At 50.0% G+C, this 25060-nt stretch overlaps 1 protein-coding gene across 2 annotated transcripts in view; it reads right to left on the reverse strand.

Moving 5' to 3' along the window:
- CPNE5 (copine 5) overlaps window positions 1–25060 on the reverse strand; it is a 94999-nt gene that overhangs the window by 52846 nt on the left and 17093 nt on the right. For both annotated transcript variants that reach the window (XM_043591255.1, XM_043591254.1), the window contains exon 4: window positions 505–608. In XM_043591255.1, the coding sequence (XP_043447190.1) occupies window positions 505–608 (104 nt within the window). The remainder of the gene's footprint in view (window positions 1–504; window positions 609–25060) is intronic.

The raw sequence follows: 25060 nt of genomic DNA on the forward strand, positions 1-25060 counted from the left end.
TAACCTCAGCAGAGGGGCACTCGGCTCCTTTGGGAGACACATGCACATGCTCTGAGCCCCATCAGCCAGGTTACCTCTGCAGGAGGGGAGACTGGGGGGTACCCTCCCCTCAAACAAGCTCTGACAGAGGGAGTGGTTAATGGGGACCGCCCTGGCAGCTGGGGAGAAAAAGGCTCCCTGGAGGTGGAGTTAGAGCTTGCCCCCAAGAGCTTTCCTCAACTGGCCCCTAGAGTCAGGGCTTGTTCAAGGCCCCCCACGTAGCTGAGACAAACGGTGGGGAGCCTCTGTTCTCTCTCCTCACTTCTTTTCCATCTCCTGATGGAGGCGGGGCTAGACTTCAGCTCATCGTCACTTTTCTTCCAGGCCAACCCTGAGCTCCCTCTACTATCCTTGGCCCCTCCCCTTCTCTGGTAAGGGGAGTTACTACCAACCCCGGTCCTACAGTCCCACCTCCCGTCGGTGGTTCCTCCCCAAGCCCCAGCCTCCGCACCATCTTCCACTTACAAGTCAAAACGGAGGTTCTGCTTCTCCTCAAAGAAGTAATCCACGATGAATTTGCGCACAAAGTCGGGATTGAGTGTGTTGTCAATGACTTCAGTGCGTCCGAACTGCAAGAGAAAACGGGGCATGGACCTCAGGGCCAGGCTGGTGGGGCAGGGGAGAGCACTGAGCTCAGAGCCCCTCAGTCCTGGCCCCAGCAGTAATGGAAGCCATGCCTATCCCACCTCATGGCCCCCATCCCCACCCCGCAGCAAGGGTGAGATCTCTTCCAACTCTAACAATGGAAACCATCCACCCTATGGGTCCAGTCTCCACTGTCAGCTTTATTCTCCCTACCTCTATCCAGGCTCCACCCAAGTTGTAAGGTTTTGATACCTGGACACCTGAGCGGGCCCTTCACTTCCCCACCTCACTGCCTTTGCCTATGCTCTGTCCTCCACCTGGCCTTCCCCTGTGTGCCAGAGGTATATCCTCCATTTCTTCAAGGTCCTTTGATAATGCTGCGTCCTCCAAGAAGCCTTCCTGATTCTTCCTCTCAGAGACTTTTACTTTTCTCTGAACCACCACTGAACTTGTGCTCACCCCTATGACCACGGTCCTTCTCTGGCCGATTCCACAGTTAGGCGTGTACGTATCTGATGCCACAATTGTAAACGAAAGGGCAGAAGAAGGGATGGTGGTATCTTGGAAGATCCCCCACCTCCTGCCCTTGTATAATCCCCTCCTCTTCAGGGTGGGCTAGACTTCATGACTCATTTCATGAACAGAACGGAGCACAAGCCACTCCCAAAATGTTACAAACAACTATGACTTCTGTCTTGGGCACCCCCTCTCTCGCTCTCATTTGCTTGCTCACTTTGAGGAAGCCAGCTGCCCTTTGGAGAGGCCCATGTGGCAAGGAATTGAGGGGCAACCTTAGGCCAACAGCCAGTGAGGAACCAGGCTGTCAGCCAACCCACCTGTAAGGATCTGAATCTTACCAACAGCGACTGAGTGAACTTAGAAGTGGACCCTGCCTCAGCAGAATCTTGAGATGACCGAGGCCCTGGCCCACACCTTGACTGTAGCCTTGTGAGAGACCCTGAGGTAAAGGAACCCACAAAGCCGCACCCAGATTCATGACCCTGTTACTGAAGTTGCGAAACTCTGGGCTAATTTGTTACACGGCAACAGATAACTAATGCATTGATGTAACTCTTGGTATCCCCTACAGCATATACTCTACAACTTTACACACATTAGGCACTCAACAGTTGAATCCCCCTGAACTCCCCAAATGACATAAGGCAAGTCATTCCCATTTCTGGGCATCAGATCACTTGGAGGGTTTGTTAAAGGATGGATTGTAGGTCTCACTCCCAGAGGTTTTGATTCAATAGATTTAGGGTGAGGCCTGAGACTTTGCATCTCTCAAACTGTGCTGCTGGTGCGGGGACCTCCCTTTGACAACCACTGGGCTAGACCTTTGTACACAGGGCCCTGAGCTCCTTGGAGTCTCCCTGCAGAATGGAGGAAGGCAGTGTGGACATAGTTCCAGGCCATCTGTTCCATCAAAACAGCTCACTCTTACGTCTGTTCAACACACTGGACATTTCTGGTGAGATTTTGTTTCACAAAAGTGACGTGGGACTAAAAGATAAAGCACAAAAGCCCTGTACTATATCCTTCCTGAAGGGAAGGCGGGATATTCCACAAAGTGAACAAGACAGACAGGTGCACGATAAATATTTTCAATAAGTTGCTAATATTTCTTTTTTAAAAAAATGTTTAATGTTTATTTTTGAGAGCGAGAGACAGAGTGAGGGTGGGGGATGAGCAGAGAGAGAAGGAGACACAGAATCTGAAGCAGGCTCCAGGCTCTGAGCCGTCAGCACAAAGCCTGACTTAGGGCTCGAACTCACGAACCGTGAGATCACGACCTGAGACGAAGTCGGACGCTTAACCGACTGAGCTACCCAGGTGCCCCAGTCGCTAATATTTCCGAACACATAAACATGTTTTTTCAAATTGGGTAGTAATTGCCAAAATAAAAAATTAATCCTGAATACTAGTCCTCCTTAATGGGGCTCTGCAATCCAGAATAATGCCAGTACCTGGGCCCCTCTCCATGAGGTGGGCAAGGCCCAGTTATGTAGGATCTACCCCAGCACTCGCTTCTGCCCTGAATTAAGTTAGAAAGCTGCAAAGAGAACCCCCATCTAAGGCAGTGTGGGTCCAGCTGAGAGCACTAGATTTGGAACCTTCTCGCCCTCATTCCCTGTCAAGTCCACCTGCTAAGTCTCTCTCCTATCCCTCTGTCTTCGTTTCCTCTGTTGTGGCCTTGGTCTGGGCTTATCATTTTCTTACCTCAACTCCGCAGCAGCCTCCTAGGGGGTCCACTAGGTGGGAACATTCCTAATGCTTGAAGACTCGGCTCCTGGGAAGTCCTGTTCTCCAACTCGCAAGCCCTCCCTGTGCTCCCATAATTCCCTTCACACCCCTCTTGCTGCACTTACCATGTCCCCTGATAATGATCTACTGAGGCTGTTTCCACTACTAGATTGAGCTTCTCGAACAGCGGAGGATCCAAGCTCTCCTCATCTTTGCAGCCCAGGACCTGACATTGTCTAACACAGTCACAGGCTCATAGTCGCAGATGATTAGTAGCCCCAGGAACTGAGTTAAATATTTTGCACCGTTTTACCTTATTTAGTCCTTTTATGGTAGGCTTCCCCATTTTATAGATGGGAAAACACAAGCACAGAAAAGCTAAGCCATTTGTCCAGGGTTTCACAACTAGTCATCGCTGAGGTCAAGTCACAAGCTAGGCATTCCGTCCCATGCTCTCTAAGCCACATTGTGCTACACATAAAGTCCCTCGGGAGGGCAAAGACTCATAACTGCTCCCAGCGACTGGTACACAGTAGGTACTCAGGAATTGTTGAAGGAAGGAAGGTTGAGTGAGGGAATGGATGAGCGGGTTTCAGTCCCAACCTTATCACAAGCTAATTGTGGGACTTGATCGGAGCTTTTCAAAGCTCCAGTCTCCTCACTTCTTGGGGGTATCATCTAAGTCAATTACTGACTCAACGGTTTTTAAGCCGGACAGTTTTCATAGGCTGGACAGTGTGCTGGGTGCTGAGCTACTAAGGGAGCATGAACCCTTCACTTAAGGACTTCTCTATCACAGGTGGGACGACTACAACACGGTGTAATAACAGCGCTAACAGAGCTACATACAAACGTCTACGACAGTCCCCTGCCTGCACACCACAAGCACCATGGAGTGTGAAGGATAGTGAAATCTACAAAAAAGCAGATTACTGGGTGTCCTGCTTCACATGCTAGTCCAGGTATCGGACTTCATAGAGATCTGCACCTTTCATTATTGTTGAGCTATTTTACAACTCTGTAAACTGCAGGAAGGAAGCAGAGTGCAAAGGATTCTTTTTTTTCTTTTTCAAGTAGGCTTCTAGCCCAGAGTGAAGCCCATGAACTCATGACCCTGAGATCAAGACCCGAGCTGAGATCAAGAGTTGGACGCTTCCCACAACTATATGGTCGACTAATCTTTGACAAAGCAAGAAAGAATATCTGATGGAAAAATGACAGTCTCTTCAACAAATGGTGTTGGGAAAACTAGACAGCAACATGCCAAAGAATGAGACTGGACCACTTTCCTACACCAGACACAAAAATAAATTCAAAATGGATGAAAGACCTAAATGACAGGAAACCATCAAAATCCTACAGAAGAACACAGGTAACGACCTCCTTGACCTCGGCTGGAGCAACTTCTTCCTAGACACGTCTCCGGGGGCAAAGGAAACAGAAGCAAAAATGAACTACTGGGACCTCATCAAGATAAAAAAAACTTCTGCACAGTAAAGGAAATAATCAACAAAACTAAGAGGCAGCCTACAGAATAGGAGAAGATATTTGCAAATGACATAGCTGATAAAGGGTTAGTATCCAAAATCTATAAGGAATCTATCAAAGTCAACACCCAAAAAACAAATAATCCAGTTAAGAAATAGGCAGAAGACACGAATAGACACTTTTCCAAAAACAAGACATCCAGATGGCAAACAGACACATGAAAAGATGTTCGACATCACTCATTATCAGGGAAATACAAACTAAAACCACTATGAGATACCACCTCATATCAGTCAGAATGACTAATATTAACAACACAAGAAACAACAGGTGTTGGCGAGGACGCAGAGAAAGAGGAACCGTCTTGCATTTTTGGCAGGAATGCAAACTGGTGTGGCCACTCTAGACAACAGTATGGAGGTTCCTCAAAAAGTTAAAAATAGAACTACCCTACCATCCAGCAACTTCACCACTAAGTATTTATCCAAAGGATATAAAAAGAAAAACAGATTTGAAGGGGTACATGCACCCCAATGTTTATAGCAGCAATATCAACAACAGCCAAACTAGGGATAGAGCCCAAATGTCCACTGACTGATGAATAGATAAAGAAGGTATGGTATGTATGTATGTGTGTGTGTATATATGTATATATATATATATACACACACATATATCATAGATAAAGGATGGAATATCTATCTACCAATAGATAAGGAAAGCATATATATATATATATATGTATATATATATATATATACATATGTGTGTGTATATGTATGATGGAATATTATTCATCAAAAAGGATGAAATCTTGCCATTTGCAGCCACGTGGATGGAGCTAGTGGGTATTATGCTAAGCGAAATTAGTCAGAGAAAGACAAATACCATATGATTTCACTACTATGTGGAATTTAAGAAACAAAACAGATGAACATATGGGAGGGGGGGAAAGAGAAAGGGAAACAAACCATGAGAGACTGCTGAAGATAGAGAACAAACTGAGGATTGATGGAGGGAGGTGAGTGGGGGATGGGCTATATGGGTAATGGGCGGGGGGGGGGGGGGGGGGGGGGCCGCGCCTGGGTGGCTCAGTCTGTTAAGCGGCTGACTTCGGCTCAGGTCATGATCTCGCGGTCCGTGAGCTCGAGCCTCTCGTTGGGCTCTGTGCTGACAGCTCAGAGCCTGGAGCCTGTTTCAGATTCTGTGTCTCCCTCTCTCTGACCCTCCCCTGTTCATGCTGTGTCTCCCTGTCTCAAAAATAAATAAAACGTTAAAAAAAAAAATTTATATGGGTAATGGGTAGTAAGGAGGGCATTTGTGATGAGTGCTGGGTGTTGTAAGTGATAAATCACTGAATGCTACTCCTTAAGCCAATATTGCACTGTATGTTAACTAACTAGAACTTAAATAAAAATTTGAAAAGAAAAAAAATAGTTGGATGCTTAACTGACTGAGCCACCCATACCCCCTGCTTGTTTTTGTTTTTTTTTTTACAAATGATTCTTACGTGTAGAAATGTAAATAATTTTTTTTCAGTGGAATATAATTATTTGATTATTATCCTGTGGATACTGACCAATTTTGCATCTGTTTATAAATTAATTTCAGCATTCCCGATTGCCTGGATACAGCTGACCCTTGAACAACGGAGTTAGGGGAGCTGACCTCCACACACAGTCAAAAAATCCACATATAACTTTTGACTCCCCCAAAACTTAATAGCCTACTATTGACCAGAAGCCTTACTGATAACAAAGAAGAGTTGATTAACACATATCTTGTTATGTTATATATATTACACACTGTATTCTTACAATAAAGCAAGCTAGAGAAAAAAAATGTTATTAAGAAAGTCATAAGGAGGGGGTCCTGGGTGGCTCAGTCGGTTAAGCGGCCGACTTCGGCTCAGGTCATGATCTCGCAGTCCGTGAGTTTGAGCCCTGCATCGAGCTCTGTGCTGACAGCTCAGAGCCTGGAGCCTGTTTCAGATTCTGTGTCTCCCTCTCTCTGACCCTCCCCCATTCATGTTCTGTCTCTGTCTGTCTCAAAAATAAATAAACGTTAAAAAAAATTTAACAAAAAAAAGAAAGTCATAAGGAAAAGAAAATACATTTATAGTACTATACTGTATTTACTGAAAAAAATTTGCATATAAGTGGATCAGCAAAGTTCAAACTCGTGTCGTTCAGGGTCAACAGTATGTGTGTTGTTTGAGTCATCTGAACCAGTTGTAACATCTTACTGGTTCCCTCATTTAATTAACAAGTTAAATAAATCTTTACCATGTGTTCATTTTATATTTGCATGGGAGTCATGCTTTTACCTTTTAAAAAAATGTATCCTTTAACAGGAGCTTTTTTAAAAAGCTCAAAGCCCCCACACAGACCTATGAAACCCGATCTCAATGGGTGGGGCCCGAACAACTGTGTTTTTTTTCAGTTTCCTAGGTGATTCTAAAGTGCAGTTGGAGTTCAGAACCACTGATGGAGGAAGGAAGAAAACTAACCTTGACTGAGCCCCTTCTGAATGCTCAATAGATCAAGTGGATCGTTATCTCATTCAGTTCTCATAAAAACCCCCGTCAGTTACTACCCATTTTCCAAGTGAGAGAATCAGAGAGGTTAAGTACCTTGCCCAAGGTCACACAGCTAGGCAGAGCTGGGACCTAAACGCAGGTATGTCTAATCCAAAACCCATTATATTTTTCCTTCATCTAACATCTAACAGGCCTCCTCAAGTACGATGAAAACCAAATAAAGACGAGGTTTACTTCACAAGTATTTATAAAATCCCCACTGTGTGCAAGGCAATGGCGAGGGCACAGAGGTGAGTAAGACTGGGCTCCTGCTGCATCCCCTAAAATTCAGTAACGATCTTACAATGTATAATCCTCGTTCCAAGAGAACTGCTGCATTTTCCTCTTGTGCTCTTTCTAATTGTTAATACCTCTAGTCTTCAGACAAAAGGAAAATTTCTCTCACACCCAGGTGTGAGAGAATCCTCCTTTCAGAAAGGGCTCTGCCACCTCCTCAATGTACTGCTCTCCCAAACAAGGTAAAAAAAAAAAAAAAATCCCTCTGGCTGAATTTTAGACGAACCCCAGTCCAGAAGGCACAAGCGTTGGTGCGGTCTCTCTCCTCACCCGACTCTCCGCAGAGATGCAAGGAAAACACCCATTAGGGAAGATGACAGCACTGCTTTTAAAATGGCACTTGAAGCTTCACGCGAGGGGAATTCCCTAGAGAGTGATCTCTGCCAGAGAAGAAAATGGAGTTCCCCTGGAAACAGGACTTGGAGCAGGACTCCAAGGACCCCCGAGATTTCCTAGCACAGGAGAGGGGGCAAGAGAGCCAGGCTGGGCAGTGATGAATTTCCAGCACACAGGGGTAATTAACATATGCCAGTCACAAACAACTGTGAAATCTACAACCCAGGGATTTACTAAAGATGTTTTATAGCCTTCATTACTTTGGCTAATAACAAAGGGGGGAATAAAGGGAAAACTTGGGTTTTGAACATCCAAGAAGCAACCAGGTCTCTGTCAGGCCCAATTTACACACCTATTAATGACGCTAGGAAACAACCTAACTGATGTTTAAAAAAAATTCAATTTGGTTGTATTTCCTTCCACACAGAATTACTGTTTCCAAGCCACAAGGGACTTGGACAGATGAGGTATTAGCACCGAGCAGTGGGAACCACATGAAAGCATATAGTCTTTTTTTTTTTTTTTTTACTTTTTAAAAATGTTTATTCATTTTTGAGAGAGAGAGAGAGAGAGAGAGAGAGAGAGAGAGACAGTGCGAGCAAGCGTGGGGGAGGGGCAGAGAAAGAGGGAGACACAGAATCCAAAGCAGGCTCCAGGCTCCAAGCTGTCAGCACAGAGGCCGATATGGGGCTTGAACCCACGAACCGTGAACCCAAGTCGGACGCTTAACTGACTAAGCCACCCAAGTGCCCCAAAGCATACAGTCTGAATGACATATGGCAAATCCTGCTTGGGGGAGAACGGGAGAATGGGTTAACCCCTCGCCAACCATAATCAGAGCCAACCCAGCCCTGAACACTCTTCCAGCTCCCTGCCCCTCCCTCGGTCCATTCTGAACTCCTCTGTCCACACTCCAGGCTCTGCAGATGGCAGGCAGTATCTCACATTGCTCACAACCTGGGGCACAGGCCCCCAAACACCAGTGGACATGGGATTTCTCTGATGAACAAAGCTGAAGGCAAACCTCGAAATCTTGGTTTTACCAAGTGATTCTCACGCAGAGGGTCTTGGAGAACTGTTCCCGATGAGACAAGGGCAAGTGTGGACTGGGTAGGGCACGGTGTGAAACTGGGGAAGGGGCTGAGCGATCTGAAAGAAAGGTGAGGGGGACCTCCGTGGGCCCCAAAGCCTGGAATAGTCTCCCAGTAAGGGAGAAAGAAAGAGAAAGTACAAACAAGTAAGAAACCTGGAAATTAGGGTATCCGCCCTCTGAAAAGCTCACTTCTTGTCCCTGGCAACAAAACCCAGCGGGAAAAGCTCCTGACATGCCACAAAAGATGCTCCCGAGGGCTCCTAAAACCTCTATGACTAAGCCCCAAGAATATCAATTAAGCAGCATTAATTACATATCATCAGTTCCAGTGAGACCCTCAAAGGGAAGGCAGACTTAAACCTTCTTTGAGAACTAAATTAAATGGCTCCCCGGGGCTCTGCTACACACAGAAGTTGAGAGTTCCGGGGGCGGGTGGGCAGCTGTCCCAGCAAACTCAAGGGCCGCTGCAAGGCTGGGATTGGGAACCCCGGTCAGGCAAGTAAGGTCTTTCCGTTCTACAGCCAGCTATGAGGCCAGGAGGGGGTGATCTTCTGTCAAGACCTGGGCCTCCTGACCTCCAGGGGGGCATAGGGCTGGCAGTTAGGCGTGGACTGATTTGGCGGCTTATTCTCTGCTGCCCCACCCCACCCCACCCCACCCAGCTCCTTCTCTGTCCTGCTCTACACTCCTGGGGATCCTTTCCCTTTTGAAGCCCATTGCCCTGGTTCCCTTGCCCTGTGGATTCCAGTTGGGTTTGGCCAATGGGAGGCCCTAGCAGATGGGACATAGGTGGAGAGAGACACGGGGTTATTTCTTCCCACTCTGGCCCAGCCTCTGCACCACGGTTCTGGGAGGGGCTGCTCCCCACCTCACCCCCCCCGCCCCCCAACCATGCTCTGCCTCTCACTACCCCTCAAGCCTGCGGTGAGAACAGCTCTCTGCTGTGGCTGGGCCCTGGGTGCTGCCCTACCCTTATGGGTTTCCTCAACCTCACCCGTACCTTTGAAAGAAACCCATTACCTCTCTCTCTTGAGTTCAACGAACCGAGCAAACTCTCTCTCCTGCTGCTGCCCTGACTGATCTAGTTTCTCTCTCACAAACACCTTCATACACATACAATTTCCAACTCAACTGAACATAAACCAAGTCCCCACCCCACTCCTTCTGCTGAAACACTGTGTTAACACTCATGTCACCAACAAAGGACGCGACTCCCACCCATGCAGCTGGGATGACAGCCTTCTGGGATGCAGGGTCTCAGCACTGCGGTCCCACCTAAGGACCCCCGTGGGAACTCTCGGGGATCAGGGCTGCCACCCCCAGCCTCCTCCACTTGGCAGAAAGTGGCCATCCTGGCGCCATCCGCACAGTTGCCAGAATGAGGCCCAGGTGGGGAAGAACACCTACCAGATTAGAGACACAGTTTGAGGCTTTTAGTCAGCTCTAAGTGGGTTTGTGACACCCTGAAATTGAAAGCAAATGTCTGCCTGTACATGTCTGCGTTTTCTGGGTAGAGGAGCTGTGGTTTTCATTAGTTTCCTAAAGGGAAAGCATGTCTTCAGAAAGCTTTAAGAACCTCTGATTCTACCTTTGAAGACAGATCTTAGGGTTTCCCACACATGGCAGGAAGTGAGGCAGCAAATAAGTGAAGTAAATAGAACAGAGTCTGGAGCCAGGCTTCCTGGGTCCAAATCTGGCTTTGCTCCTCAGTGGCTGTGTGACCTAGAAGAAATCCCTTTGCCCCACTGTGTTTTGGTTTACTCTTCTGCAAAATGACAACTTAGCCGCACATTGTAGGGCTGTCGGAGGCCTACACGATTTGGTTTATGTAATGTACTTAGAAAGGCAGCCTGGGACATAAAATGAGCTCTGTAAATTAGTGATTCCACACTCTGGTCCTTCCTAAATCCCAAAGCCTGGCCCAGTCACCCAGGAAGTGTGTACCTCCCGAGTCTCCGAACTCGGCCTGTTCTCTGAGCTGTTGCCAGCCCTAACTGCTAACACTGCCTCCTCACCTTCCCTGCCCGAGAGGCCCGGGCTCTGAGCAGTTTCTCTCCAGACATGTTCCACACGCGGGCAAGGCTGAGGGAGAAATGCAGGGCTGCCCCTTTGCTCTTACCCAGCAGCTACTCTGTTAAGTTCTAGGCTCTGGCCTCCCCGTGGGCATCCCACAAACTTAAATGCCAAGGCCTTTGCTAGAAAAAAAAGGCAGTAGAACTAGGAAAGAGACCCGGGCCTGGAGAAGAAAATTCGCTCTCCTGCCGCTGGCTGGGAAGGCAAGGCAGAAGGACCCCTCGGGCTAGGAGGCTGCTTAGTGAGGGTGGGGAGGGGAGGAGAGTTCTTGACCCTCGCTAACCCTGCTCAGACACACGGACTACCAAGCTAGGAGGTACAAAGCAAGGCAGCCTGGGAAGAGGCTCTTTTCTCTGTTGCTTCAAGATTTCTAAAGTCTGGTCCCCTCCTCCCTCACAAACCACCTGCAAACCCCTGCAAATGCCCATGGTTGGGGGGCACTGGGGGCCAGGGCTATGGAGCCACGGTGGCGTACAGAGGTAGCCAGGCCATGGGTTTAGGACCCCCACTGGCCAGAGTTCTGTTTCTCAGGAGACTACCTAGAATCGCCCCTCGGAGGGTGCATTTCCCCACTGCTAAGACAGCAACTCATTCCTTCTCCAAGGGAAGGACAGAAGGGAATGTGCATGAAGCCTTACCTAGAAGGTCTGCTGCACAGTTGACCTTCAGTACTGACAATAACCCTCACGTAGCCCTAAAGTCAGTCAGGCACTAGGTGTTTTCCACATTTTGTCTCCCTTACTATTATCTCCATCTTACACATGCCCAAGGTCATACAACTGGTGGGTAGAAGACACAGAATTCGAACCCCGGCAGTCTGTGCTCCAAATCAATAAGGAATTGATAGGGGCGCCTGGGTGGCTCAGTCGGCTAAGCGTCCGACTTCGGCTCAGGTCACGATCTCGCGGTCCGTGAGTTCGGGCCCCGCGTCGGGCTCTGGGCTGACCGCTCGGAGCCTGGAGCCTGTTTCCGATTCTGTGTCTCCCTCTCTCTCTGCCCCTCCCCCGTTCGTGCTCTGTCTCTCTCTGTCTCAAAAATAAATAAACGTTAAAAAAAAAAAAAAAAAAAAATAAGGAATTGATATAGTCACTAACCAATAAGAGGTTAATACTGTGAGTGGGGCTTGGACTGTGTCCTATCCAGCCTTTACTCCTCTTATCTTCCTCCCTTCAGCAGAACCTCTCGACTCCTTTAATGCTTGCCCTCTCTTCCACCTTGGTGACTCTTCCTGTGGGCTGGGGGGCTCTAGGTCACATGGCCCAGGTGAGTGTCCCCGACCTATTCTTCTGCTCACCTCCTACCCACGCTTCCAACTCCCACAGACTACACCCCACCCCCCACCCACATACTCCTGGTCCCTCCTATGATTTCCATAAACGTTTGTTGATAAACAAGTTGACCTGGAAGCTGAAGATTTTAGAGCTGGCAGGAACCAAATCCTCTCAACCAATGAGAAAAGACAGGCAGAGAAGCGGGCGGTGTGCTCTGACAGAGGTCACACAGCTAATGAGGCAAAAGGCTGTGACCAGAGCCCAGGTCAGGTCAGCTCCAGCCTGGAGCAGTGCCCTGTCCTCCCAGAAGCCTGTCAACGCCTCCTCTCTCAGGTTTCTCTCAGGTCTTCCTCCCATCAAATCCTCCTCCTCCTCTTGCTTTGTATCGTGACTCCTCATCTTCAAATCACTTCCGTGATCTCATTGAACCCCCCCCCCCAGTGACCCCATGGAGACACTGTGTTTACCGCAGTCCCCTGCCTCAGTAATGAGTGGGTGGTTCTGCAAGCCTGAACAATCTTCACAGCCCCGGATTTAAGCAGCCCTTGCCTTTTTACAAATTACAGCTGGATGGAGCTCCGGAGACCTCCCCCCAGCTGCAAAGCCCCCAGTGGCTGTGCTGGCCGGGACAGAAGGAGGCCAGAGCTGACAGACGGCTCTCCACCTCGAAGCTGCCCACCCTTTCCCAGTCGGAGCTCCCCTATAATTTTCATATATAATTGATGGCTCCTTAATTGGGGATTCTAAAAGCCCTGTGGCAGAGCCCAGCCCCGGCCCCTCATGAATCATGTTCACCGGGATTAAAATTAGAGGCCAGAAAGCTCTCTGGCTCAAATAGAAATCGGAAAAAGGGGTGTGCTCGGTGCTGGGAATGGGGCCCGAGTGGGTGCCCGGGGCTGGAGAAAAGAATGGCCTGAGGTCTGGGCACGAGGAAGGAGGGCCTGGGTTTCCAGCAGGAGCACAAAGGACCTGGTTCCATGCCAGGGCCACATCATCTTCAGTCTGGAAAGCTCTCTGAGGTTCCCTCACTGGAGGAGTCCAGGATTCTGTGGCCACCCTCTTGAGGAAAACCAGGCCCCAAGAGAGGAAGGAGCTTGCCTAAACTACAGAGTGAAACTCCTGTGGCCTGATGGCCTTCCAGATCACTTCCTGTTCTGTTAAGGCCTCTGGGTGTGGAAGGGCAGAGGTAAGTGAGGAGACCCGAGGCTCCAAAGGCCTTCCCCGTGGCCCAGGCCTGGACGGAGAAGTTTCCCTCTCTGGCCCCAGACACCAGCATCGGCCAAGCTCATAATGAAAGACTTCCTGACAAAAGGCTTAGTTCCTAATTAGCCACTGTTCCAGATAATCTGTTAAAAAGTCCCAGTTCCTGGAGGGAATGGCCCTTTTACCAATGAGCCTAGCTGCCAAGCTGCTGGCAAAACACTCTCCACCAGCCTGCGCCCTGGTCTTGCCTGGGCAGGAAGCCCTGGGTCTGGCTGCAGCCTGTGGGGGGAGGGCCCTGAGCAAGCCCCGCCCTAAAGGCACCTGTCCCCTAGAGCACCCTATAGCTCCTGCCAAATGGCATCAGGGTGTCTAAAATGATACCATCAATGGTTCTTTCCTCCAGGTGAAGCAGGGGTTCCTCCCTTCAGGACTTCTAAGGAGCCGTTATTGAGCATTTTCTCTTGCCAGGCGCTTTACATGAATTAGCTCCTTTCATCCTCACAGCAGGCTTGTGCACCGAGGCACTTGCCTAAGAGCCCCAGCTGGGAAGGTGGTGGCCCGGATTTGGACCCAGTCACCCTGACTTCGGAGCCCACACTCTCAACAGTTCCGCCACAACTGTAAAATGCACCGGGACATTGACACTGAAGAGTAAATAGGTTTCTCGGCCGCCGAAAGATCCGGACTAGAACCTCACGGTTTAGCAACCCCCAGAGTTAGAAAGCAAACTCTCTTCCAGTGAAATCTTGGGCTCCTGTCGACCGTATTACACGGAACTAACAAAACGTCTCTGGCTGAGCAGGGGAAGGGGAGGCAGGAGCCACACACAAATTCACATCAAACCCTGAAGTTCGAAAAGCCCGCTCTGACAGAGGCCTGGCCAGATGGGAGGACTCAGGAGACCACCTCACACCTCAGCTCCACCACTCTCTGGCTGAGTCACTGGGCGAAACGGGGACCCCCCTGTGCCTCTGCCCCCTCATCTGGGGTGTGCTGAGGGCCAAGGGGGATAACGGGGTGCTGCTGATGTAGAAACCGCACAGGCCACAGGAATGTCATTCGACCTCCTACTGAGGGAGCAGCAGGACAGGGGGCAGACCCTCCACCCAGCTTTGTCTGACAGTATTGCATAATAATATTCACAAGTATTGAGCACAGCCAGGGACTGTGATGAGCGGTTCAGTCATTACGTCCACACCACAGCCCAACGAGCAGGCATCAGGATCCCATTTACTGATGGAAAAAACTAAAGCTCAGAGACTTTCAGGGAAGTGACAGAATCAGGATTTTAAGGGACACTGTGACAGTACCTTGCTGTGCCAAAGCAGGTTCTAAAGCCCTAACCCTGAGACAGTGAGCAGTGCCCATGACCCATCTAGTCCCCAAAGGCAGGCTTTCGTCCCAGACCGCCTGCTCCCGCTGATGGCAAGTGAGGGCCCTGAAAATTCAGCTGCATGACAAGAGCAAAGGGCATTAAAGGTTGCCCGCGGGACCCGAGGCTCAAGAGGGACCTTTCTTTGCAGAGGCAGACTCCTCTCTGCAAAAATGAGTCCAGGGGCACCTGGGTGACTCATTCAGTTAAGTGTCCAACTTTGGCTCAGGTCATGACCTCATGGTTCGTGAGTTCGAGCCCCACATTGGGCTCTCTGCTGTCAGTGCAGAGCCTGCTTTGGATCCTCTGTCTCCCTCTCTCTCTGCCCCTCCCTTGCTTGCACTAAAAAATAAATAAAAACATTAAAACAAAACAAAAACAAAGCGAAAAACGGGAGAGTCCAGAAAGCCGACCCCATGCTTGCCTTGGAGTCCAGCTCCTGGAGAGGCTTGTCTCCTGCTTTAGGGCTTAGCAGTAATAATGACCATTCATTACTTTAAATCTTTTGATAAAGGTCTATGTCATGTGACTGGGACCAGGTCCCACGCTGGTCATCAGACATCCCAAATTGGGCTCACAGCGTGGTGGCAAAGGGTCATTTCATTTCACGTTTAAACTCTTGGCCATCAGACAAACTGGATCCCCACTGCCCTTGCCCACTCCCGTCTCATCCCTGTACTCCACAAGACTGAAAACTGTCTTCCTGTTTCTGTCCTTTCCCCCACAATCTGCTCTGCACACAGTGGCCAGAGCTGTCTTTCTGAAACATAAATGGGGCTGCATCACTATCCTGCTCAAAACCCTCAAAGAGCTTCCCCTCACACTCAGAGCAGTGTCTGAACTCCTACATGGCCTATAAAGCCCTATAGGACTTGCCCCTGTAGACCTCTGCAACCATACCGCCCACTGTCTTCATTGTTCACAGCACTCAAACTATACTGGCCTTCTTTTTGTCCTTTGAGTGCAGTGAGTTTGTTCCTACCTCAGGGCCTTTGCACCTGCTGTACCCCCTACCTAGAACACCCCCTCCCAGACTTATGCATGGCAATACTTAGCACTCGATTCAAGTCACCAGAAAGGACTCCCTTGGCCCCCTGACAAAAGCAGTCCCCTCCTCCCTGGTCACTCTCTCATTATGCTGTTTTATCTTTTTCATGGCACTTATCAACCAATACCTGAAATTGTCCAGTTTCTTTGCTGATTACACTAAGCCTCTCCAGAGTAAGGACTCTGCCTGTCTTCTTCTCCACCGTGTGCCTGGACCAGTGTGTGGCATATAGTAGGTGCTCAATCAATAAATGGTTGTTCACTGACTGCTGACTCTTTGGAAACCGATCAGACCTTGTACTCCCAACAGGGTTCCCAATGGGGCACTGCCCTCCCTTCCTCAGCTCATCTCTCACCTCTCTCTAACACAGCCTGGGCCACAGCCAGACCGAGGCTAGTTCACAAACACACGGGACATGCCCACCACCAGGCTTTGCTAAAGGCAAACCCCCTTCCTGGAATGCTCTTTCTTCTTCCCGCTATCTTTCAAGTCCCAGGTCTGGTGCCACCTCCCCCTAGAAGCCTTCCCAGCCCTCCTGGATCTCTCCCTGCTGTGAAGCACTGAGAACTCACGTCCAAACTACTTGGGTGGATCCTGGCCTAGTTGTGGTCTGGAACTTGGGGCCTCTGAGAGGATCTGCTCCAATGCTCCCATCGAGATGAAGAACACAAGGCTTTTAAGTCCTTCCACGTCTGTCTGGTCTCCCCAGCTCCGTAAACGGTCTCTGAGGGCAGGAACGTCACAGCTACTGCTTTGCGCCCTGGATGGTATCACAGTCCCTTACTCAAGTTATTTCCCTTCTCTTGGCCTCCCCACTGCTATCTATAGAATGGGTTACCTGAGATAAAGCACCCAAACTGCCTGGTACATTGCCTGACACCCAGAGCCCATCAGTGATACTCTAACAAGAGCTACCTTTGACCAAGGGCCCATGTGACTCCTCCAGCTTATTTTATGTTCTCTCTAATCCTTAGATAATCCAACGAGGAAATTGTCCATCTCACAGTTAAGAAAACTGAGGCCCAAAGAGAATAAGCGTCTAGTACAAGGCCACACAGCTCTAAGTACCAAGGTCCTGACACAAACCCAAGAACTGCCCATGACACCATCTTCCTCTGTGGTTCCGCAGGGAGAGAGCCCTGGTTTCCTAGCCACGTCACCTGGGCTAAGTTCTGTCACCTCTTTGAAGTCTGGAGATAATCTGTACCTGCCTGCAGAGTCATTATAAGGATTAAGGACAAGTATAAGATGTGATGCTGGGCACACGCCAGGCACTTCTTAAAGGAGGCCTGCTGTTACATAGCAGATTTTCCATACATCTTGGCTGACTCTTTGAGTACTTTAAACAATCAGAGTTGTTGGGGTGCAATCTTGGCTGCTGGGATAGGGGTGCCTGGGGAGCTCAGAGAGAGCCAAAGGTGGACCAGAGTTGCATAAAGGCATGGGCGTGGCTGGAGGATTTCCTTTGGAGGAACAGCAGGAGGGTGGGAAGTACGCCAGACGGGGGGTGGGGGTGGGTGGGGAGGGTGCTCTGAATGTCTGGATGCAAGAGGAGGGACGGAGCTATGGAAGAAGGCGGGTAACATGCTGTGAGGTAGGGTGGGAAAAGCTTGGAGTCAAACAGCTTGGCTTTTGTTCTCCTGTCAATAATATGCTATTTAAAATTATTATTATTTTTGGTGAGGGAGTGCTCCCCAAGCAGGGGAGGGGAGAGGGAGAAGGAGAGAGACTTATTAAACAGGCTGTGCGCCCAGCCCAGAGCCCAACGTGGGGCTGGATTTCACGACCACGAGATTATGACCTGAGCCAAAACCAAGAGTTGGACGCTTAACTGGCTGAGCCACCCAGGCGCCCCTAAATTTTTTTTTTAAGTTTTTAAATTAATGTATTTATTTTTTAATTTATTTTATTTTTAAACGTTTTAATTTATTTTATTTTTCAACGTTTATTTATTTTTGGGACAGAGAGAGACAGAGCATGAACGGGGGAGGGGCAGAGAGAGAGGGAGACACAGAATCGGAAACAGGCTCCAGGCTCTGAGCCATCAGGCTCTGAGCCATCAGCCCAGAGCCCGACGCGGGGCTCGAACTCCCGGACCGCGAGATCGTGACCTGGCTGAAGTCGGACGCTTAACCGACTGCGCCACCCAGGCGCCCCTTAATGTATTTATTTTGAGAGAGAGAGAGAGAGAAAGCGAGCAGAGGAGGGACAGAGACAGGTGGACAGAGGATCCCAAGCAGGCTCTGTGCTGACAGCAGAGAGCCCGATGCGGGGCTCGAACTCACGAACCATGAGATCATGGCCTGAGCCAAAGCCAGATGCTTAACTGACTGAGCCACCCAGGTGCCCGTGAAATTATTTTTTTGAGTGCGTTTCATCCATCCCAGGAGTGGAGGTTACATTTGAGAAGCCCTAACTAGGAGGCCTCACCTCAGATACAGGATCTCCCAGGCACCAGAGGACCCTATTAACAAAGGGAAGTTGGCAGTGATTTTTCAGAGCCAACAGGAAGGTGTGGAGAGACACATGAATGGTTTGCAGTGCCGCACAAGCGCTCATAAGCGCTTGTAGGAACACGGCCGGGACCTCACGCCTTGGGGGTGGGCCTGGGCTTCTGACACCCTCCGGGCTCTCCTGCCAGCGGAGGCGGCCCGACCCTCACCAGTGCTGGAGCGTCGTCTCTCCGCCTGCCTCCAGTGAACCTTTCAGGCAAAAGCAGGTCCTGGAACCTCACTGAGCTTATAAGGACAAGCAGGTGAACAGGGGGCCGCATGCTAATATTAGATTAGAGTCTCACGTAACCATTAGTCTATATGAAATTGCCAACTTTTTTTTTTTTTTCTTTTCAGATTTTCAAACTGCAAATCCATATGGTTCCCCTTAGCATGCTGGTGCATGTGGCAGAAATCAGCCCGAGTCCTGCTTTCATGGTTGCGTAGGCTCCGGTGTCGAGGTTGTGTGGAAGCAGAGCTGTGCCTGCACCCACCTCTGACTGTGGGAGGCTGCTGGCACCTGCCCCAAAGGCCTGACAGCTGGGGACAGATATCCGGGGTTAGGTGGCTTCACAGCACATTTGAATCCCAACCCTGCACCGATTAACAGAGTGGCCTTGCACGAGCCACTTCGACTTTTCCAGCCTCAGTTTCCCATCAGGGACGTGGGCCGATAGGATCTCCTCACGGGTGGTTGCAGCATTAGAGGTGAGCCAGCAGAGCACACGGCAGGGGCTCCCTCAGTGGCAGTTCCTCTCTTACAGCCATTTTTTAGGGTAGTCCGAGTGGGAGAGGCTCTAACTCCAGGCTAAGAAGTTGATGATGCTTTGGGGCACCCGGGTGGCTCAGTCGGTGGCATCTGACTCTTGATTTCGGCTCAGGTCATGATCTCACAGTTCGTGAGTTCGAGCCCCGCATCGGGCTCTGTGCTGACAGTGCAGAGACTGCTTGGGATATTCTCTCTCTCTCTCTCTCTCTCTCTCTCTCTCCTCTCTCCCTGCCCCTCCCTGGCACTCTCTCTCTCTCAAAATAAATACATAAACTTAAAAAAACCACTAGGTTAAAAAAAAAAAAAAGGTTGATGTTTTGTTTCAGAGGCTTGGGAAACAGGTGAATTCCTGAACTGTGATTTTAAGAGCCATTGGAACCAGGAAAAAAAGCCCCTTTCTGTTCAGAAGGAGCTAAAGGGGAGAGAAAAAGTGCTGGCTGTCAGGGGTGAGCAAGGGGATGACCTTCAAGGCCAGAGCCAGAGAAGATGATGGGGCTGTGCAAGGGGGAAGGAGCCAGACAGGCCACCACTTAGAGAATCAGGGTTTTGTGGGCAGACTAAGAGGAGACACCCCCGGACAAACACCAAGGGAACAAAGGCATCAGCGGGGCAGAGAGTTGCCAGTGTAGGATGCTGCAATGCTGTCTGGGCTCGACACCATGATGAAGGCACCCCTGGGTCCACCCTTTCCTGGAAGAGCCCCTCCTGATAAAGGACCCTTCCCATACAAGGTTGACATGTTTCCCTATAAGCCCTTCTCTTCCTGGAAGCCCTCACTCCTTGGAGCCAACTGGGTCCTGGGGTTCTAGGCTGAGGAGGGGACTTAGCCCGCAGGGTCTCCAAATATAGCTGTTTCCACTATGACAGGGCGCCTGGGCGCTCAAGTTGGGCAATGGCACACTGCAGTTGATATTTCGAGGCATCTGCACAAGTGTGATGTTAGCTGGTCCTTCGAAGAAAGACTCCTGGCCCCATTTGACAGATGAGTAAGCTGAGACTAAGAAGATAAAGATCTCGCCCAGGTCACATAGTCAGAAATCTCAGAGCGGAGATGGGAATGCAGGGTCCCAGACGTCAAGTTCAGAGCCTCGTCTGACCAGGCACTGGACTGTTATTCACGAAGCACTTAGAAAACAGATCTAGAAACATGGGATGGATTATAACCAGATTATGCAGATCCTTGGTGGCTGAACAGCCTACCTCAAAAAGCAACTAGAGAAACGAGGTCAATCTGGGAAAAGGTCTCCAGGGGAGGACCACAGCGCTCTATCCCGTTCAACCCTGTATCGTTCGTGTGGACAGCAATGGCAGCCAACCCAGGACCTTGATCTTGACCAAACCAAGATGTTGAATGCACGATCGTAATTCAACATGATCTTCACAGCCATACAACAGACTGAACCTATCAAATGACAAATCTACTGAATAAATGAAGATAAATGGAAACTCTCACACTGAGGTTCAAAAATTCAATCGCGAAGTCTGAGCTGGGGGAATCCTGTCTGGAGAGCAGTTCGTGTGAAAAAGACACAGAAGCCCCACACTCAAGATGAAATCAGTCAGAAACACTGGCCAGAAAAGCCGGTGAAATACTAGACGGCACGACAGATGTACGACCCTCAGAAACAGACACAGAATCAGGGACCTGAGGCAGGAGCATGACCGTCTAGTTCAAGCCCCAGTGAGGAGGGAGCACACCCATGATGCTCTGGACTAGATAAGTTAAGTGGGTGCAGCAGGACACCCACTCTGGGAAGAACACTGATGAATGGACACGTGTTCCAGGGAGTGTGGCCAGACTAGAAAAGGGACACGAGACAGTGATAGAAAGAGGAAGTACGGATAGAAATGGTCACATTCTAAATCTGCCCAAAATATTGAGCTGTCCTCAAATATTGAGAGAAAGAGCACGTGGAAGAGAAAATCAACTTATTCTGTGCACCTAAGGAGGGTCGAACTTGGGATGAGTGGAATTCTGCCCTTTATATATAACTATTATAGTTTTTACAACGTCATGTTCTAGAAGTTACTTTCGCGTTTAACCTCTGTGCTTCAGTTTCCTCCTCTGTGAAATGGGCCAATAATAATAATAGTAATAATACCTTCTGCATGGGGTTGTTGTGAGGATTTAGTTGCTAAATACTTAGAACCGTGCCCCGTGCAGCACTGTTATAGATGTGTTTGCTGTTAGCATTCTTATTGCTGTTACTGTCATTATTGCTATACCTTCCTGAATCAAAAATGAGCTTCTAGGGGCGCCTGGGTGGCTCAGTCCGTTGAGCGACCGACTTCGGCTCAGGTCATGATCTCACGGTTTGTGAGTTCGAGCCCCACGTCGGGGGTCTGTGCTGACAGCTCGGAGCCTGGAGCCTGCTTTGGATTCTGTGTCTCCCTCTCTCTCTCTGCCCCTCCCCCACTCATGCTCTGTCTCTCTCTGTCTCAGAAATAAACATTAAAAAAAAACCTAAGAGGGGTGCCTGGGTGGCTCATTCAGTTGAGCATCTGACTTCAGCTCAGGTCATGATCTCACGGTTTGTGGGTTCAAGCCCCACGTCGGGCTCTGTGCTGACCGCTCAGAGCCTGGAGCCTGCTTCAGATTCCGTGTCTCCCTCTCTCTCTGTCCCTCCCCCGCTAGTGTTCTGTCTCTCTCTGTCTCTCAAAACTGAATAAAAAACGTTAAGAAAAATAAAAAAATAAGACAATTAAGAGGGGCGCCTGGGTGGCTCAGTCGGTTAAGCATCCGACTTCGGCTCAGGTCATGATCTCACGGTCCGTGAGTTCGAGCCCTGCGTCGGGCTCTGTGCTGACAGCTCAGAGCCTGGAGCCTGCTTCGGATTCTGTGTCTCCCTCTCTCTCTGACCCTCCCCCATTCATGCTCTGTCTCTGTCTCAAAAATAAATAAACGTTAAAAAAAAAATTAAGAAAATGAGCCTCTCTGGTTGTAGACAGAGTTGTCTCGTGCCCCTTTGTGTCCCCAGCAATCTACCCTGGCGCACAGTAGGTATCCACACATGCTTGTTGACATTTAGAGATGAACTGTCATTCCCAGCCAGTGTGAAATGTTCTAGGAACTGAGGTTGCTCAAAAATAGCGCTCTGGCAGGGATGTGTGGGTGTGGCCGCCAGAGCTCATGCCCCGCAGGCGGTGTGGTTCGATCAGCGGGACACCCTAAGATTCTATAATACCATCTCCTCCTCTCCAAGGGGCCCTTGGCCAGGACAGCTGCCTGGCAAGTGAGGGGCAGGGATCACCTGCTCACACACGTTTTAAATGGGGAACTAAGAGGCGCTCCCTATGACGTCCCTGCTCCCGGTGAGAATAATGTTTCTGGGACCCTTCCTACCTGGTCATCCTGCCTTCCCTGGGACAGCCAGAAGGCCCTGGCAAACTCTGATGCGAGTAGTGCTCAACTTCCTCAGCTAAAATTACATCTGGAGTCCATTTTCATAAAATGCATTGACAGATTTAGGTTCTGGAAGATGGAGCTTTCTCAGAAGGCATTAAAATGACCCAAACGGTTAGAATCAGCTGCAACCCGGCAGCCAGGGGCTGAGAGCACAGCTTTCATCCTTCCGCAGCCTTGTGGGAACCCGGGGTCTGGACCCTGCCTGGAGAGACTGCTGTGCGTGCGCCTGACTCCTCCCGGTCACTGGATGATTACCTCTCGGCCAAGGTTCCACTAACAGACGTTTTGCAATGAACCAACAGGTGGGAATCGGTTCCTGTTTATGAACAAAAGCAGTCTGCCATCCCGGGGGCAGCTCCAGAGATAGATCTGGATGTTTCTTTAAACTTCCCATTCCTGATACTTTCCTCTGTGGGTCACAGAGAGAATTAGGCAAAGAAACAGGGCCTCAATATGTCTGAGTATGTCTCCCCTTCTCCAGCAATAGCTTGAAGCCTGTGGCCTAGGGGCACCCAGCTGGCTGAACTCTGCCGCCATCACCCCCTGAAGGCTGGGTATGGCGTTGATTGTCCACGGGGCGGCCTCCTTGATCTCTAGGGGCCCTCCTGCTCTGACATTCTGACCCCGTGACCCCAGCTGTCCCCAGCCTGACCGCCATGAGCTCCCTGAGTCGCCTCTTCCTGTACTTTGCCAGCCTCGCTCATCTGCTCGCTGTCCATTCTGGACTGTCTCCCTTTGCCCCTCTGGATCCACTCTCTTGGCCACCCTGCTCTGTGCCCGGGAGGCAGACCTGTGTGGACTGCGTCAACAGTCCCCTACCCTAGGTCTTCCAGTGGGGTGATACCGGGGTGGGGGGGGGGGCGGGGAGGCACTGGCAGGAGAGCAGAGGGTGGAAAGAGAGTGAGGTTGCCCGGGGCCCCCGCTCCTCCTAGGAAGTCCCCCTGGGGTTCTGCGTCCCCTTACCTCCTCAGGCCTTTAGTAGTAACAGCTTTCTGCTGTTGCCAGCCTCATGATTCATCACCCCTCGCTGGTTTCTCTTAACCCTGAGGACTCCTTTATAAACAGCCCCTTATTAGCTCCTCCAGCTGCCCAGGACCTGGACTGACCTGCTCATCCCGGCCTCCCGCTGTGCCTTCCCTTCTTCCACCATCTTTGCTGCTGGGCCCTTGTGCCGTGTCCCCCAGCTTCCGTGAAACTCTGCTCCTCCAGGTGGGTGCTCCCACCGCACTGGGGCCTAGCACCCTGCCTCCACCACCTGAGGCCAGGCCTGCCCCTCTCTATAGAATGAGGGGGTGGAGCGGATGATCCGGAGGCTCCTTCTGACCCATGTTCTCCTCTGCTCTACGGCATGCACCCCTTAGCCCGATGGCTTGTGCTTAGTCACACTGGATTTTTAAGAGTCCAATGAGCTAGCAAAGTGCTTTAGCTAGGGGAATCTGGGTGGCTCAGCCGGCTGGGCGTCCGACTTCGGCTCAGGTCATGATCTCGCGGTTCGTGGGTTCGAGCCCCACATCAGGCTCTGTGCTGACAGCTCAGCGCTTGGAGTCCGCTTCCGATTCTGTGTCTCCCTCGCTCTCCGCCCCTCCCCCGCTCGTACTCTCTCAAAAATAAACAAACGTTTAAATAATTTTTTTAAATAAATAAATAAATAAATGAAAGTCCAATGAGCCATCAAAGTGCTTGTGCTAGGGGCGCCTGGGTGGCTCAGTCAGCTGAGCATCCAACTTCCGCCCAGGTCATGATCTCGCAGTTCATGAGTTTGAGCCCTGCGTCGGGCTCTGTGCTATCAGCACGGAGCCCACTTCGGATCTTCTGTCCATCTCTCTCTCTCTGCCCCTTCCCCATTTGTGCTGTCTCTCTCAAAAAATAAATAAATCTTTAAAAAAAAAAAAGTGCTGTAGCTAAACATGGTGTCCTGGCTGTAACTCTCTCTCTCCTCTGAACTCCCACTTTATTCCCACTGATACTTTTTTCTGTCACCGTTTCCTCTGTTAGGATTATTCACACATGTGAATCTCCCCTTCCAGGCTGCAAACTCCACAGTTCCAGCTTTTGGTGAGGCTCTATTTTTTTTGACTATCTCCCTCTTTCCCCACTGCACCTGATAGGTTGCCTGGGACACATAACTGCTTACCGTTGCAAATATTAACCGACGGGGGAGGGACCGGGTGGCCCTGAACGCTCTGGATGATGCCATACAAGGGTATTTACTGAGCAATGACTGCCCACCAGGCACATTACATCCCCATCTTGTTTCACCCGCTCTCACCACAGGCTTACCAGGTAGGTGTTATCCCCATATTACAGATGTAGAAACTGAGGCACAGAAAGGGTAAGCAACTTGCTCCAGATCCCGCCTCCAGAAAGGGCTGGAGCCAGGAACAAAGCACAGGGGTACCTGACACCAAGGCCTCCCACCTTTCCTCTGCTCCACCTGAGGGTGAGGGGATAACGATACAAGGTGGACAGTCAGGGACCCTGACCCAAATGGAGACCAGTCTCAATTACTGAATGTAATTAATCGCTAGCAGAGCAGTGCCCTTAGGAAGAGGCCCGTCCAGACTTTTCCTGAATGAATCACTACGACATTAACACATTGCTGCTTTCTGTGAAGCTCGGCCAAAAGGCCTCAAAAGTAATTAGTTCACTTAAGTAGGTTAAACGTTCCCCCAGCAATCTGGTTTACACTGTAATTGGCTTAGGGTCTCAGAGAGGGCGAAAAAGGTAAAGTTTAGCCCAGCCCCTGTGGAAATACTTCCCACA

Source organism: Prionailurus bengalensis, chromosome B2 (assembly GCF_016509475.1).
Source record: "Prionailurus bengalensis isolate Pbe53 chromosome B2, Fcat_Pben_1.1_paternal_pri, whole genome shotgun sequence".
In the NCBI taxonomy this organism is placed as follows: Eukaryota; Metazoa; Chordata; class Mammalia; order Carnivora; family Felidae; genus Prionailurus; species Prionailurus bengalensis.